At 55.6% G+C, this 14,639-nt stretch overlaps 1 protein-coding gene across 2 annotated transcripts in view; it reads left to right on the forward strand.

The window, feature by feature from the left end:
* The first annotated feature begins 1,764 nt into the window (after nucleotides 1-1,764).
* Nucleotides 1,765-14,639, forward strand: part of BCR (BCR activator of RhoGEF and GTPase) — a 113,894-nt gene continuing 101,019 nt past the window's right edge. For both annotated transcript variants that reach the window (XM_021074056.2, XM_084993868.1), the window contains exon 1: nucleotides 1,765-3,521. In XM_021074056.2, the coding sequence (XP_020929715.1) occupies nucleotides 2,216-3,521 (1,306 nt within the window). In that variant the 5' untranslated portion in view covers nucleotides 1,765-2,215. The remainder of the gene's footprint in view (nucleotides 3,522-14,639) is intronic.

Raw genomic sequence — 14,639 nt, forward strand, 5'->3', positions numbered from 1 at the left:
GAAGAAACTGTCCCATGGGGAGATAGCCACTATCTTACTGTGTCCTTCTGCCTAACAAGGCACTTGCTCTGCTGAAGAGAGTTTGCAAACTCAACCCAACAGTGTCAGAGTTCCTGATGTGAGCTTGTTGTGCGTACACTATTTAAGGTGGGCTGAGACAGAGCCTGCAAATCAGAGAAGGGACAGCTCACTGATAGAGGAAGGCCCCCCTCCCCACAAAGTATCCTTTTTTCCCTAGGTGCTTAATGATAATGTCCCTGATGAGCCCACAATTACCCCTGGAAACTGAAGGACCCTGTCAACAAGGGGAAAAAAGCAGTTTGTGCTTTGGGATTCTCCCTGCTGATGGCCAGGGAATGGGGTCCCAGAGTCCTGGGTTCTAGTCTGCCAGTAAGGTAGCTGATACCAATGGTGAGCTGCTGTGTGTTATGCCTTGTGAGGTCAGGGTTTTTTTACAGCTGTTTTAAAGAAATGGTCCTCAGAATATGGACACTGCTGGGATTCCAGCCTGGCTTTGCTGGCCCCAGAGTCAGGGCATCAGCTCCCATTTCCTCCCCTGCAGAAATGCTTTACAAGGGCCTTGTCAGCCTTGCAGAGGAGTGGGGGTGGGGGGGGGGGGTACAGCAGGAGAGTGGAGAGCCTGCAGGGGGCTGCTGTGAGCTGAGCCTAGGGTCGTCAGCAAGTCCTGCCCCAGGGCTTTTCCTGCCACTCTCCCAGGGCATCAACATTAAAGAGCCATGAAAGGAACAGAGAGTGTTATCTGTTTGTCCCATCTGGCTGCTTTACATGCAGTGCTTATGACATGTAAGAGGGGCCCTCTCTTACATATGAGGACAGAACTTCAGCTCAGAGAGGGAAAGGGAATTGCCAAGGTCACAAAGCCTGGAGTGGGAGAGAGCTGAATCCCAGCCAGGCTGGCCTGGCTGCTGGCCCTGGGCTCTGTTCCTCTAGATTAGATGTCAGGGCATCCGTTCTGGGTGGCACTGAAACCTGGGGGAGGGTAAGATAACCTCTCACATCCATGCAGTGACAATAGTCCCCCACGGACTCCAACAGGGGGCTCCTGGCAACGCCCAGGAAACAGAGACGTGGGGTGGGAGGAGGGGCAGGACTCAAGCCTGGTTCTCTGGTTGACAAATCAAATCCTATTTCCTTTTCCCCTCACCCTGCCAGCTGATAGGGGTATTTTCATTTTGCACCCCCCAAATTCCCTCCAGTGACCCTTCTTGCTTTGTGTCTAGGATCGCTGGGCTTCCCTGGGGGATGAGAAAAGATTTTGTTTCACTACCCACTTGGGGTATCCAATCTTTCGCCCAGCCCCTTTCGACCCCCTTAGAGGCAGATTACACAGATAAATTCTAAGTCAGGCATCCCTGGGAGGAACTCCCAGCTTAGGCCCGCAGGAAGGGAGACCTGGGTGTTAGGTGGCCTCAGGGAGAAATCCCTATTGATTATCTCTGTGACAATCCTGTGTGGCAGATGTTGCTTCATCAACCAACCCGTTGGCACCGCTGGCTCCGCACTGGGCAGGGCCCCGCTGGGGGCGCGCTCAGCCCTGACGCCAGCGAGGGGTCGGCGGGCTGGGTAGCAATGAAGACCCGGGATTCCTGTCCCAGGAAGGCAGAACTCGCTGTCCAGGCCTCAGTTTCCCCAAGCGCGGGAACGCCGGCAGTGCCGCAACTGGGTGGGGGAGCGGCCCCTTTAAGAGGCCCTCCCGCTCCGTCCGCCGCGCCGCGGCCACCGCCCCCCGGCCCTCCCCTTCCTGCGGCGGCGAGTGCGGGCCGGGCGCGAGTGCGGCGAGAGCCGGCGGGCAGAGCGCAACGCGGGGAGGGGGTGGCCGGGCGCGGCGCGGGAACCCGAGGAGCAGCGCGCGAGCAGCGGCCATGGGCTAGCGGCCCCGGCGGAGCGGAGGCAGTGCCCGCCCCGCGCGCTGGGAGCCCCGCACACAATAGCAGCGCGCGCAGCCCCGCGCCCTTCCCCCGCCCGCGCGCGCGCGCGCCCGCCCCGCGCCCCGCCCCACGCCGGGGGAGCCGGGCCGCAGCTTCACCTGCCGCCCCGGAGGGGGCGGGCATTGTTCACCCCCCGCTGCTGCCGCCGCCCCGCCGGGGGAATGGGGGCCACCCGGCTCTCCGGGCCGGGCCTGGCGAGGCCGCCGCGTCGCCGCTAAGCCGGGCCCCGCGCGCAGCCGGCTAGCGCAGGTGAGGCCGGCAGCGCCATGGTGGACCCGGTGGGCTTCGCCGAGGCGTGGAAGGCGCAGTTCCCGGACTCGGAGCCGCCGCGCATGGAGCTGCGCTCAGTGGGAGACATCGAGCAGGAGCTGGAGCGCTGCAAGGCCTCCATCCGGCGCCTGGAGCAGGAGGTGAACCAGGAGCGCTTCCGCATGATCTACCTGCAGACGCTGTTGGCCAAGGAGAAGAAGAGCTATGACCGACAGCGCTGGGGCTTCCGGCGCGCCGCGCAGCCCCCCGACGGCGCCGCGGAGCCCCGCGCGCCGCGCCTCCCGCCTGCGCCCGCCGACGGCGCCGACCCTCCTCCAGTGGATGAGCCCGAGGCGCGGCCCGACGGGGAGGGCTCCCCGGGCAAGGCCAGGCCGGCGGCTACGCGCAGGCCTGGGGCCGCCGCTCCCGCGGACCGCGACGACCGCGGGCCCCCCACCAGCGTGGCGGCGCTGCGCTCCAACTTCGAGAGGATCCGCAAGGGCCCCAGCCAGCCTACTGCGGCAGACACCGAGAAACCCTTCTACGTGAACGTCGAGTTCCACCACGAGCGCGGCCTGGTGAAGGTCAACGACAAAGACGTGTCGGACCATATCAGCTCCCTGGGCAGCCAGGCCATGCAAATGGAGCGCAAGAAGTCCCAGCAGAGCGCCGGGTCCGGCCCAGTGGACGTGTCCAGGCCCTCCTACCGTGGACGCACCTCTGAGAGCGGTTGCGGCCTCGATGGCGACTACGAGGACGCTGAGTTGAACCCACGCTTCCTAAAGGACAACCTGATCAATGCCAATGGCGGCGGCAGGCCCCCCTGGCCGCCCCTGGAGTACCAGCCCTACCAGAGCATCTACGTCGGGGGCATGATGGTGGAAGGGGAGGGCAAGGGCCCGCTCCAGCGCAGCCAGAGCACCTCGGAGCAGGAGAAGCGCCTTACCTGGCCCCGCAGATCCTACTCCCCTCGGAGCTTTGAGGACAGCGGAGGCGGCTACACCCCAGACTGCAGCTCCAACGAGAACCTTACCTCCAGCGAGGAGGACTTCTCCTCCGGCCAGTCCAGCCGCGTGTCCCCGAGCCCCACCACCTACCGCATGTTCCGGGACAAGAGCCGCTCGCCCTCGCAGAACTCTCAACAATCCTTTGACAGCAGCAGCCCCCCTACGCCCCAGTGCCAGAAGCGGCACCGGCAGGGCCAGGTGGTTGTGTCGGAGGCCACCATTGTAGGTGTCCGCAAGACGGGACAGATCTGGCCCAGCGATGGGGACAACTTGTCCGGCAGGCTGCCTCAGGACAGCGCCTTCCACGGAGACGCAGGTGGGTACCTCCACCACCTTGGTGGACACACCTGCCCCTGGCTGGAAATCATTGAGTGCTTGGGAATCCGGGGAGGAACAGGTAGATACTTGGGGGAGTGATTTTCAGATGCTGTTGTGGACTGGAAGCATTCACACTGATCCTGTGCCTGAACAAACTCCATCCCACCCTCTTCCTGATTGCAGATTCCCAGTGTGGGAGGAGTGGTGCTGGGGATGGTAGATGGCTCCTGTCTTTGGTTCTGGAGCCCTGTGCTTCTCACGACCATACTCTCTGTGGGTCAGGACCAGGATGCTCTGGGCCGTCACCTCCTTGTCCTCTGATCCCACCACTGGCGCACAGAGATGGTATACAGAGAGGGTCATCTCTGCCGCCTGGATGGATGCTTTTAGCTGGGATTGAGCTGTGTCTTGGGCAGTCCCTGCCACCTGTCCTGGGAGAGTTAGTTATGTGACACGTTTGGGGAACCAAAGATGTTCCAGTTGCTCCCAGGCCATAGGAGTGTCGGTTCGCAGCTTCTGCACAAGTCAGTGCAGGTGAAAATATGCATTAGGAGGAAGTGAGGCGACAGGCAGTTCTGACTCAGTGGGCCACTGAGGATCCACGGGGTGAAGATTTTATCCGGGGCTGGAGCAGAGCCACACCCGTCCTGATCACCCATCATTACTCACCCCTGTATGTCTCACCCCAGCTCCATTTTCGGATCCTTGCTTTCTAGTCTTCCCAAGGACTTCTGCTTACTGGCACTTATTTTGGGCTCCCAGTCCATGGTCTGATTCCTGGCTCTAAGATTCAACCTATGGGATCGTGTGTATAACATCTGTGTACAAATACTCTGAGGCTTGGGGGCAATGGGACTGGGTTTTGAGATCCAGGTCCAGTTTGTGGTTGAAGTAAAGAGGGGGATGGGGGCGTGGGTGAGGCCAGCGGGAATCTCTGGAGTCTTGGTCCCTGTTGGGCTGATCTGGTTCTCTGCTCCATTGATTTTTCTTTTTTTGCTGATGGTGGTGTATATGCTTCCTTCACCAGAATCCTCTTGAAACCCAGCGAGACTATTTTTGGCTCTGTGGAGCGGCCTCTTTGCGATGGGCCTTGCGTCCTGTTTGTTTTAGGCACATCTAAGTTGCCCATTCCATCTGCAGCTGGAGTGGTAGCGGTGTGTTGCTGGGACCTGTGGCCTGGCCCAGCCGCATCCCAAGTCCCTCATGGGAGGCGTAAGGCTGTAGTATTTAGAAACCTGCTTTGCAGGCACTTCAACCTGTCTGGGGTCTGGAGTATTGCCCTGTGGTCTATGGGCACCAGCCTGCTCTGGCCAGCTGTCGGCCGAGTGAGCCAGCTTGAACTGGCCCTCAGCACCATGGTGTGGGAGAGCGTTGTTAACAAAGCAGAAAATGAGAGGTTTTCATGGTGACCTAGAATCTGCAACAATGTTCTCTTGCTGGGGGAATTCTGAATTTCCCGAAAGCTGGGCCCCCTGCAGGCCCTATCCTCACACTCTCAGTTCCTCGCCTGCCTCTCGGTCCCTGCAGCTGAGAGAACCCAGCTCAGTGGGTAACACAGGGTTGGTTCTCAGCTGAGCTAATTTTATAACTTGGACTCCACTCTTAGTGCTTTCTGGACCCTTCTCTGACTGTCCTCAGGGTTTCAGGTGCTCTCTCCTGGTGGTTTTAGCTGCAAGGCTATAAAATCGGTACCCAGCACCCTCCTGAGGGTTGCAGCTGGCGGGGAAGGAAGGACCCGCGCTGGCCCTGCCATCTGTCTATGTCCTGACTATTTACCTGTGTTCTTTAGACGGGTGTGGGGCGTGCAAGCCATGGCTGCCCCTCTGAAAAGGGACTGTGAGAAAAGTTCCAGTGTGGGGAGGCAGTGGAAATCACCTTGTTTTCTGTGGTGGCAGCAGCAGTCGCTGGGGGACTGGATCTAATAGCTTCAGAGTCCCTTTGGATGAACAGGTTCTTGTACCTATGAGTTGAAGGGAGGCTGTGTGCAGGCACAGGGATGGTGGGCTTCACATAGGGCCCCTTTTTGTCTCTACATCCCCTGGGGTGGGGCTGCCTGTGTTCAGGTCAGGATACAGCCAGGAAGTGGCAGAGCTGGGCTTCCAGGGCCTTGGAGCCGGGTTGGTCCAGGGGTCCTTCCAGCTCCACACAGCCAGGGCCCACCGGCTGTGAGCCATGCTGTGTGCAAACCCATCCCTGGTTCCACGCAGGGTGCAAAGAAGAAGAGATTAGGTCCTTGCCATCTGGGAGCCTGCAGGTTAATGGGAGGCAGGAACACATGCATCACTTAGGTGTTCAGTGATCAGGGAAGCTTCCGGAAGCAGCAGCACTGGAGAGCAGCCTTGTCTAGTGGCAGAGGGTGGGGGGTGCCATCTGCCCTGAGGAGCAGTGGGAGCAAAGGCCTCTGTGAGTCTGGTAGGGTTTTTTTTGCGGGGGGGGGCGGGTGTTGGGGACAATATATATGACATAAAATTTACTATCTTAATCCACTTTTTTAGCCATTTTTAAGTGCACAGGTCGGTGGCATCAAGTACATTCACATTGTTGTGAGACCATCACCACCATCCATCTCTGGAACTTTCCATCTGTACCTCTGTCCCCATCAAACAGCACCCCCTCCCCCAGCCCCTGGGACCCTTCCACTTTCTGTCTCTATGCTTTGACAGCTCTTGGGGCCTTATGTGGAATCACACATTGTATGTGTCCCTCTGTGTCTGGCCTACTTCACTTTTGCATCCTGTCCCCAAGTGTCATCCACATGGGGGCACATGCCCTTGTGTGTTTTGAAGGCGGGATCCCTGGTTAATCCTTGGGCCTCCGGTGGAGCCCTTCTCAGAGCGCATCCCAGAGACCCCCCCCCTCTCCTTTCTGGGGGTGCAGGGGGTGCGGGGGGTGAGTTGGGAAGCTGGATGTTCATTTGGAAATGTCCTGGCAGCTGTGCTCATCCCTGTCCCTTAAACCCCTTTGGAGGACTTTGGGACCCTTTCCTCAGAGCATACAATCAAGGGTCTTTCCTATTTTAGGTCTGAGGCACCCCCAGCCCCGTGTGTCCCTCATGAGGTGGAACCCCAGATCTTATGTTTCTTTGTGGGCACTGGTGCCAGTCACTGCCCTGTTTTTCCACATTTCTGTGAAGCGGCTTAATTTGCCTTTGCATTCTGGTGATGTGTTATCATCAAAATGATCGAGCCTTTGTTTTTCCCTTGGGTGGTTGAATGGACCGGCGACCAATGTGAGTGAGTAATTGTGGGGCTGCAAAAGGTCACTCAGGCCTGGCGTTGGCTCCAGCGGTGTCCCTGGCCCAGAGCCTGTGGTCACCTCCAAGTTGAATGCAGGCTCCTCCCTGGAGACAGAGGCTGGGTGGACAGAACCAGCCGAGTCTGAGACCCTTAAGTCATCAACAGGGTGGCAACGGAATCTTGATGGAGTTTTACAAGGGTTTTCCGGCTCGGGAAGGTTGACATTCTTGTTTGGGGAACAGAAGGAAGGATTCTGGACCTTTTGCTAAAGCTGGGCTTCAGAGCACTGGTTTGTGTGGGTCCCAGGGGATGTGGCTCGCTTTTGCCTCATTTGTTTCTTCTGGCTTCCATAGACACCTCCCCTTCCTGGCTGGGAGTCCTGTGGCCCAGAGGGCTCCCTTATGTGACAGCCACCTTCACTAGGACAGAGTCCAGGTGAGCCAGGTGCCCAGGAGAGGACGCAGTAGAGTATGAGCCAGAGGGTTCCACATTCAGGGGGAGGTGGTGGATATAATTAACTATGAGCCCCGTGGGGGTCAGTACCCCAACTGGAATTACAATCCCTGTGGCTCCTGTAGGATTTCTTTCCCTTCCTTTTAAAAAAAAGTAACATTAGTTAATTAAGTTCTTTATGTAACTTAATTAAGACTTTATTGTATGTGACACAGTGTGGCATTTTAATTTTTATTCAGGGTACTGGCAGTCAGTACCTTCACAGGGTTGTGTAACCATCGCTATCTCTAGAACTTTTCATCATTCCGACAAGAAACTCTGTATCCATTATGTGATAACTCATCTCCCCTCCACCTCCACCTCTGGCCCCTGGCGAGCGCTTTCTGTCCCTGTGAATTTATTCATCCTCTGTACCTCATGTCAGTGGGATCATGAAACGTGTTTAGCTTACGTCACTCAAGCAGAGCTTTGAAGTTTCTGGGGACACATTCTCATCCTTGGTGCCCCACCTCTGGTCCTTAATGAGAGTATCCTCTTTAGAAAGACACCTGTTAGTGTTGTGATATTTCCTTGGCTTTCATACCCACATGTTTGAAACAATCCACTGTGTTAGTGTTCTGGGCCACAGTGCCACAGACTGGGGGGCTTCAACAACAAAAGCCTATTTTCCTTTCAATTTTGGAGACTGGAAGTCCAAGATCAAGGTAAGGAGGGTTGGTTTCCTTGGAGGCCTCTCTCCTAGGCTTCCACATGCCCCACATCCCATTCTCCCTCTGTGCCCGGATGCCTTGTGACTCTGTGTCGGTTTTTTTTTTTTTTTTTTTTTTTTTTTTGGTCTTTTTAAGACCATACCTGTGGCATATGGAGGTTCCCAGGCTAGGGGTGTAATTGGAGCTGTAGCTGCCGGCCTATGCCACAGCCACAGCAACATGGGATCCAAGCCGCATCTGCGACCTACACCACAGCTCACGGCAACACCGCTGAGCAAGGCCAGGGATTGAATCTGTGTTCTCATGGATACTAGTCAGATTTGTTTCCCTGCTGTGCCATGATGGGAACTCCCTGTATGTCTTGTAAAGACACAGGTCAGATTGGATTAGGACCCACCCTGACAGCCCATTTTAACTTAATCACCTCTTTAAAAATTCACCTCTTTAAAAATCCACCTCCTGGAGTTCCCTGGTGGCCTAGTAGTTAAGGATCTAGTGTTGCCATCCCTGGCCCCAGGAATTTTTACATGCCATGGGCATGGCCAAACAATGAAACAAAGCCTGTCTCCAAGTACTGTCAGGTTCTGAGGTGCTGGAGGCTGGGACTTCAACATATGAACTTGTGGGGACACGAGATAGCCCACGACACTCAGTGAGTCCCTGTGTGCTGGCCTCAGCAGCCAGGTTTTAGGAGGAAATGAGGTGCTGTGGGGGGGTCACCAGGTGGGGCTGAGGTGACACACAGCTCACAGCAACTCTGGATCTCCAACCCACTGAGCGCGGCCAGGGATCGAACCTATGTCATAATGGATACTTGTCAGGTTCATTACCGCAGAGCCACAATGGGAACTCTTTCCACATCTTCTTTGTCCTAGTTTATACCTACATTTCCTTTACCAAGACAACTACCTCTTCCCATTTGATCACTCATAATATTTGTTGAGCATCTACTAAGTACCAGGTACTGTCTGCTGGAAATTCTCTCTTGCTTTTATCCATGAGCTCATGAAAAGGCTTTTCTCCAATGGCCTTGTCTTTTAAAAACCAGCACAGACAAACAGAACCTTTATAATGTCCCAGCACTTTCCCTGACTGTGTACCTTTCTTTAACTGTGTGTTTGCAGCTACTTCCATTAATCCTGTGTCTGTCCAGCTTCCTCCTTCGGGGTGGTGAGCTCCTTAAGACAAGGACCTACCTTGGTGTCTGAGTCTCAGGTACCATGGGTGCTTGTGGATCACCAATGGAATCAGACCCCGTCTCTGAGGTTTCTGTCTGCTCAGCCCTTCCGTGTTCTGGCCCCACCCCACTTACCCCTATCTAGTAAGTGGCCTTGGGTTTGGAGTGGGGGGTGGAGCTGATGATGATTGTCAGGGATGACCTAGAGGCTATTTTTCTTCCTGGCCAAGGCTTGGGCTCCCACTCAGCCCTAAAAGCCACCCAGATCGCACTGAGGCCTCCTAACCAGCTGTCTTGGGCTCTGGCACTCACCACTGTAACCTTGCAAAGGACTGAGATAGGGCAGTGGCTGGTGCCTGTGGCAGAGGTCTGGGGTGGAGGGAGACAGCAATGCCTGACCTGGGTCGTTAATGTGACTTTGGCGGAGGCTGTTTCATGTGCCCTTGGAACATTCTTGTGAAGTGGCTAGAGGGAGATTATTATCATAATCATACACTGTTGGCAGATTGAGTCTGGGGGCGGTGTGAGACACGCACCTGCCCAAGGTCAGGCAGGCCGGCTATGGCCTCTTTCCTAGGCTGGGGGCTGAGGCCCATCTCATGGGAGTGGGCATAGAACGACATCCCCCCAGGGGTGGAGGGGACCTGATCAGTCATGCAGCAAACAAAAGAAAATCTCCCAGGATTTCCCATTGTGGCCCAGCAGGTTAAGAACCAGACATAGTGTCAGTGAGGATGCAGGTTCGATCCCTGGCCTCACTCAGTATATTAAGGATCCCATGTTGCTGTGAGCCAAGATGTAGATCACATTTGTGGCTTGGATCTGGCATTGCTGTGGCTGGGGTGTAGGCCAGCAGCTGTGGCTCAGATTTGACCCCTATCCTGGGAACTTCCATATGCCATGGGTGTAGCCATTTAAAAAAAAAAAAAAAAAAAAAAAAGAACTCCTAGAAAATGTCCTAACTTCCTACATTCTCCTGGGGCACTTTGCTCAGATTCCTCCAACAGGTCTGGTGGCAAAGGGCCTAAGAGGACACACATGTTGGAAGGACAGTGCTGTCCATCTGCCTTTTCCATCCAGCAGTCAAGGGCCCTGGGGAGGGTCGCAATGCTGTCAGCTCTGCTGCGGGCCCTCCTGGGAGGGGTGGGAGCTGGCTGGGAAGGGGTGACAGAGGTGACAGGAAGCTCTGGGAAGGAGCTGGCTCTAGCTGGCTGGGGGACCGCGTGGGGACACTGGCCGGAGGGCGAGAGCCCTGCTGCCTCAGCCCCTGTGGGCTGCAGAGCCTGGGAGGAGCAGCCCTAGGGGGTCCTCCATTCAGAAGCCTCTGTTGGCTGAAGAAGGACCTTTGAAGCTTCACTTCGTTTTACAGGCCTGACCTGCTCCCTTAAAAAATGCTGAGGTCAGTTGGTTTGCTGAGGGAGCAGGAAGAGATTTCTGCAGGCAACGTACGGGCACATACCCTTGCATGAAACAAGGTCAGCCTTCTGGAACCTATGTCCACTTAGTCTGGGGAAGGAGCACAGACCTTGAAGTTACCCAAACTGGTCCGAGATCCAGTGTGGCCTTGTTCAGGGCCTTGGTTCTGTTGGCTGGCAAGGACGCCCCCTCTATGCGGGCTTTGTGGGGATGGGAGTGCCCAGGACCATGGCTCCCAGGGGTCTGGCCCTCTCTGTGGTCTCATAGAGTCCTTTGGGACACCTAGTGTCACTTGATTGAATGCCACTTAGTGCAGAGTTTAAAGGAGACAGGTGTAATATCTGGCAGGTGCAGGCCTTTTCTCCCACTGGGCTCAGCAGGACCCCAGGATGCACTCCAGAGGAACCCAGGGGCCTGATGGGGTCTTCATCCCCCTCTGTTCCCTCTCGTGATATGTCCTCAGGGGCTGAATGGAGTTCTAATATCTTTTTTTTTTTTTTTTTTTTGCTTTTCAGGGCCTCATGTGTGGCATATGGAAGTTCCCAAGCCAGGGGTCGAATTGGAGCTACAGCTGTCGGCCTACACCACACCTGGCAGAAAAGCTGGATCCTTAACCCACTGAGCGAGGCCAGGGATCGAACCCGCATCCTCATGGATCCTAGTTGGGGTTGTTAACCGCTGAGCCGTGAAGTGAACTCCCTGGAGTTCTTACATCTTAAGGCACGATACGGTGTATTTTTCTGCATTATGGCTTCAGGAAAAGCTGGCTGCTTCGTCTGGAGGGCTGTTCCCTCTGCCCAGGGCACCTGGGACCTCACACCCATGTCACCTGCACACAGCCCTGTGGGTGGGATGGGGTTTTCTTGCAGTGTTTCTGGACTGCTTGGCCTTGTACTTCTGGGGGCCTGGGACGCTAGGGGTTGCAGGGAGAGAGAGGCCACTTGATTTTTCTCACAGAGTCCTCCCCCTACTCCCCCCCCACCCAGTTTCTAGAAGGAAAGCTTATAACCACTGACTTCTCATTTTTAGTGGTTGTGAGGCCCTAAGGGAGGAAGTGAAAACCACAGACTTTCTTCAATCAGTAGGAAACAAAGGAGGAAGCCAGGAAGCGGTGAGAAGAGCTGCGTCTAGGCTCCTGTGCAGGTGGCTAGGGCTCCGCAAAGCGGAGGGCGCTGCCCTGTATTGTGTAGGGAGGACTCTGGATAGCGGGGCCCGATGTCCATCTTAACCATTTTATGTGCCCAGCTCAGTGGCCTTAAGTATATTCACCTTGTTGTGCAACTATCACCACCATCCATCTCCAGAAACTTTTCATTTCCCCAGACTGACACTCTGTCCCCATTAAACAGTAACCCTCAGCCCCCAGCACCAACACCGTCCTGGCCACCTCTGTGACTGCCCCAGGGCCTCTCCTAAGTGGACTTATACAGCACTTGTCTTCTTGCATCTGGCTCGTCTCACCAGCTTGATGTCACCATTTCTTCCTCAGGCCTTGCATTGTCGGACCTGGGTGGTGACTGGATGGCAGGATTGTGGAGAGGCTGAGCTGACTGAGGCCTCTGCTCTAGAGGAGGCGGAGGGTGCCTGGGGAGTGGGCTGCATTTTGCACTCTGACCCCCCAGAGCTGAGCTGCCTGAGGCTTTAGGTGAGAGACTGGCTCGTAGTTGAACAGATAGAGTGATCTTAGTCCCTGGCCCTCCCTGATGTCGTGGGCAGGGAGGCACAGGCTGAGTCAGCCACACCCGCATCTACCTCTCCTGTACTCTCTGAGGTGCAGGGTCCCTGGGCTGGGCTCAGAGCAGTCATCCTATTGGCTGGAGGTCCCAGCGACCGGACCTGTGAATTACCTTAGGAGATGCCCAACCCTCTGGGTGTGTCCACAGATTTTGGTTTTGCTCAAATCTTAGACGTTAGGCTGAAAAATGTGACTCCCTTATCAATGGTGGCTTCTGAAAGCTTTCTACCCTTTCCTTTAGGAACGTAGGTGAAAATATCTGCCTTGGGGCCCCGCAGGGTGGTGGTGACAATCTGGCACCGAGACCTGGGTGCCCACTGGGCAGCCACCATCAGAATTCAGCTCTAAAAGTCCAGGTTGTGATTATTAACATAAGTCTGGGTTCCCCTCCTGTGGCATTTTGTCAGTAACCAGATGGTGTAAGTGACTGTAACAGACTCTTCTCTGGGAAGGAGCGTGTAGGACTCCACAAAGGGGGGGTGTGGGGAAGCGTCAAAGACCTGATCCCTCACTCCTTGTCCCCTTAGCTTCCCGAGCCATGGGCCCTGTGCTTGCCTTTAGTCCTGCCAAGTCTGCAGTCTTGGGGTCCAAAAACCCTGGCAGGGAGGCTGAGGAAGAGTAAAGAGCTGTGACTAGGAGTTCCCGTTGTGGCTCAGTGGGTTAAGAACCTGATTAGTATCCATGAAGATGTGGGTTTGATCCCTGGCTTCACTCAGTGGGTTAAGGATCTGGCATTGCCACCAGCTGTGGTATAGGTCACAGATGCGGCTTGGATCTAGTGTTCTATGGCTGTAGCGTAGGCCAGCAGCTGTAGCTCTGATTTGACCCCTGGCCTGGGAACTTCCGTATGCCATGGGTACAGCCCTAAAAAATCAAAAAAGGTGGGGGGAGCTGTGACTGGCCCACTGGCCGCCCGGAGAGGCACTTTGTTCCAGCTGTTGTTCTGAGAAGCTGATTCCACAGGGGCAAGTGGGAAACCATCAGGTCGGCTGTTGGGGTGCAGCAGGTAAGGGGGTGACTGCCAGAACCAGAGTTCGGGGGCACCACGGGAGGGGAACGGGATGTGCCTGTCTGTCTATCTCGTGTGTGCTCTATCTCTCCCTGTCTTTTCTCTCTGGCCCCAAAGCACTGGGCTCCCTCAAGTATGTGAATTAATTGGAGCCATTCCTAAGGAAGGAGGGTCACTTTATGTTTATTGACTCTGAGCTGGGCATGAAGGGGCATGACTGTGAATAAGACCTTGGACATCAAAAGGCCAGGTGGGACGTTCTCTCAGGGAGCTCCAGCCGTCAGCAGGGTGTGTGCTAATGCCCACACCTGCCCCACTTGGGTGTGCAGACCCGTCAGGAGCAGTGGGTCAGGACCCAGCTGGGTCAGTGGGGCTTTTTAAAACTGTGATTCAGGTGTTCCCGTTGTGGCGCAGTGGTTAACGAATCCGACTAGGAACCATGAGGTTGCGGGTTCGGTCCCTGCCCTTGCTCAGTGGGTTAACGATCTGGCGTTGCCGTGAGCTGTGGTGTAGGTTGCAGTCGCGGCTCGGATCCCGCATTGCTGTGGCTCTGGCATAGGCCAGTGGCTACAGCTCCGATTCGACCCCTAGCCTGGGAACCTCCATATGCCGCAAGAGCGGCCCAAAGAAATAGCAAAAAAAAAAGACGAAAAAAAAAAAATACTTTAAAACTGTGATTCATTTGGGAAAAGTCTGGGGGGCTTCATTTGACTGGAGCTTCCTGTAGTCAGCAGGACTGTATGTGACATCTAGGAGCCCAAGTCCTGCCTGGTGTCCAGGGATGTCTCAAGCTGTGGTTTTACTCTGCTCAGTGCTTCCAAGCCCAAAGACTCAGCAGGGTGGTAATGGGAACTGGGGGCCTTTGACCTGGCAGAGATTGAAGGCAGCATCTCTGTTCTGCTGCCCATGTGGACTGCTTCTGCTATAGTTAGAAGAATCACACACATCCTCACGGCTGGTCGACAGTCCCAGCACAACCCAGCTGGGTCTTCTGCTCAGGGTCTCCCAGGGCTGCAGAGTGTCAGCGAGGGTTATGTTCCCATCTGGGGCTCCAGGTCCCTTCCAAGCGCAGGTTGTTGGCAGAATCAGTTCCTGGAGGAGTTCCCATCGTGGCTCAGTGGTTAACAAATCCAACTAGGAATCATGAGGTTGTGGGTTTGATCCCTGGCCTTGCTCAGTGGGTTAAGGATCTGGCATTGCCATGAGCTGTGGTGTAGTTTGCAAACGCAGCTCCGATCTGGTGTTGCTGTGGCTTTGGCCTAGGCCGGCGGCTACAGCTCCAATTAGACCCCTAGCCTGGGAACCTCCATATGCTGCAGGCGCGGCCCTAGAAAAGGCAAAAAGACCAAAAAAAATCAGTTCCTGGTGGTTGTAGGACTG

The sequence above is a fragment of the Sus scrofa genome, chromosome 14 (genome assembly GCF_054392235.1).
Source record: "Sus scrofa isolate SSC_HxYL_T2T_F1_AM1 chromosome 14, Sscrofa_HxYL_maternal_Yorkshire_Landrace_v2.0, whole genome shotgun sequence".
NCBI lineage: Eukaryota > Metazoa > Chordata > Mammalia > Artiodactyla > Suidae > Sus > Sus scrofa.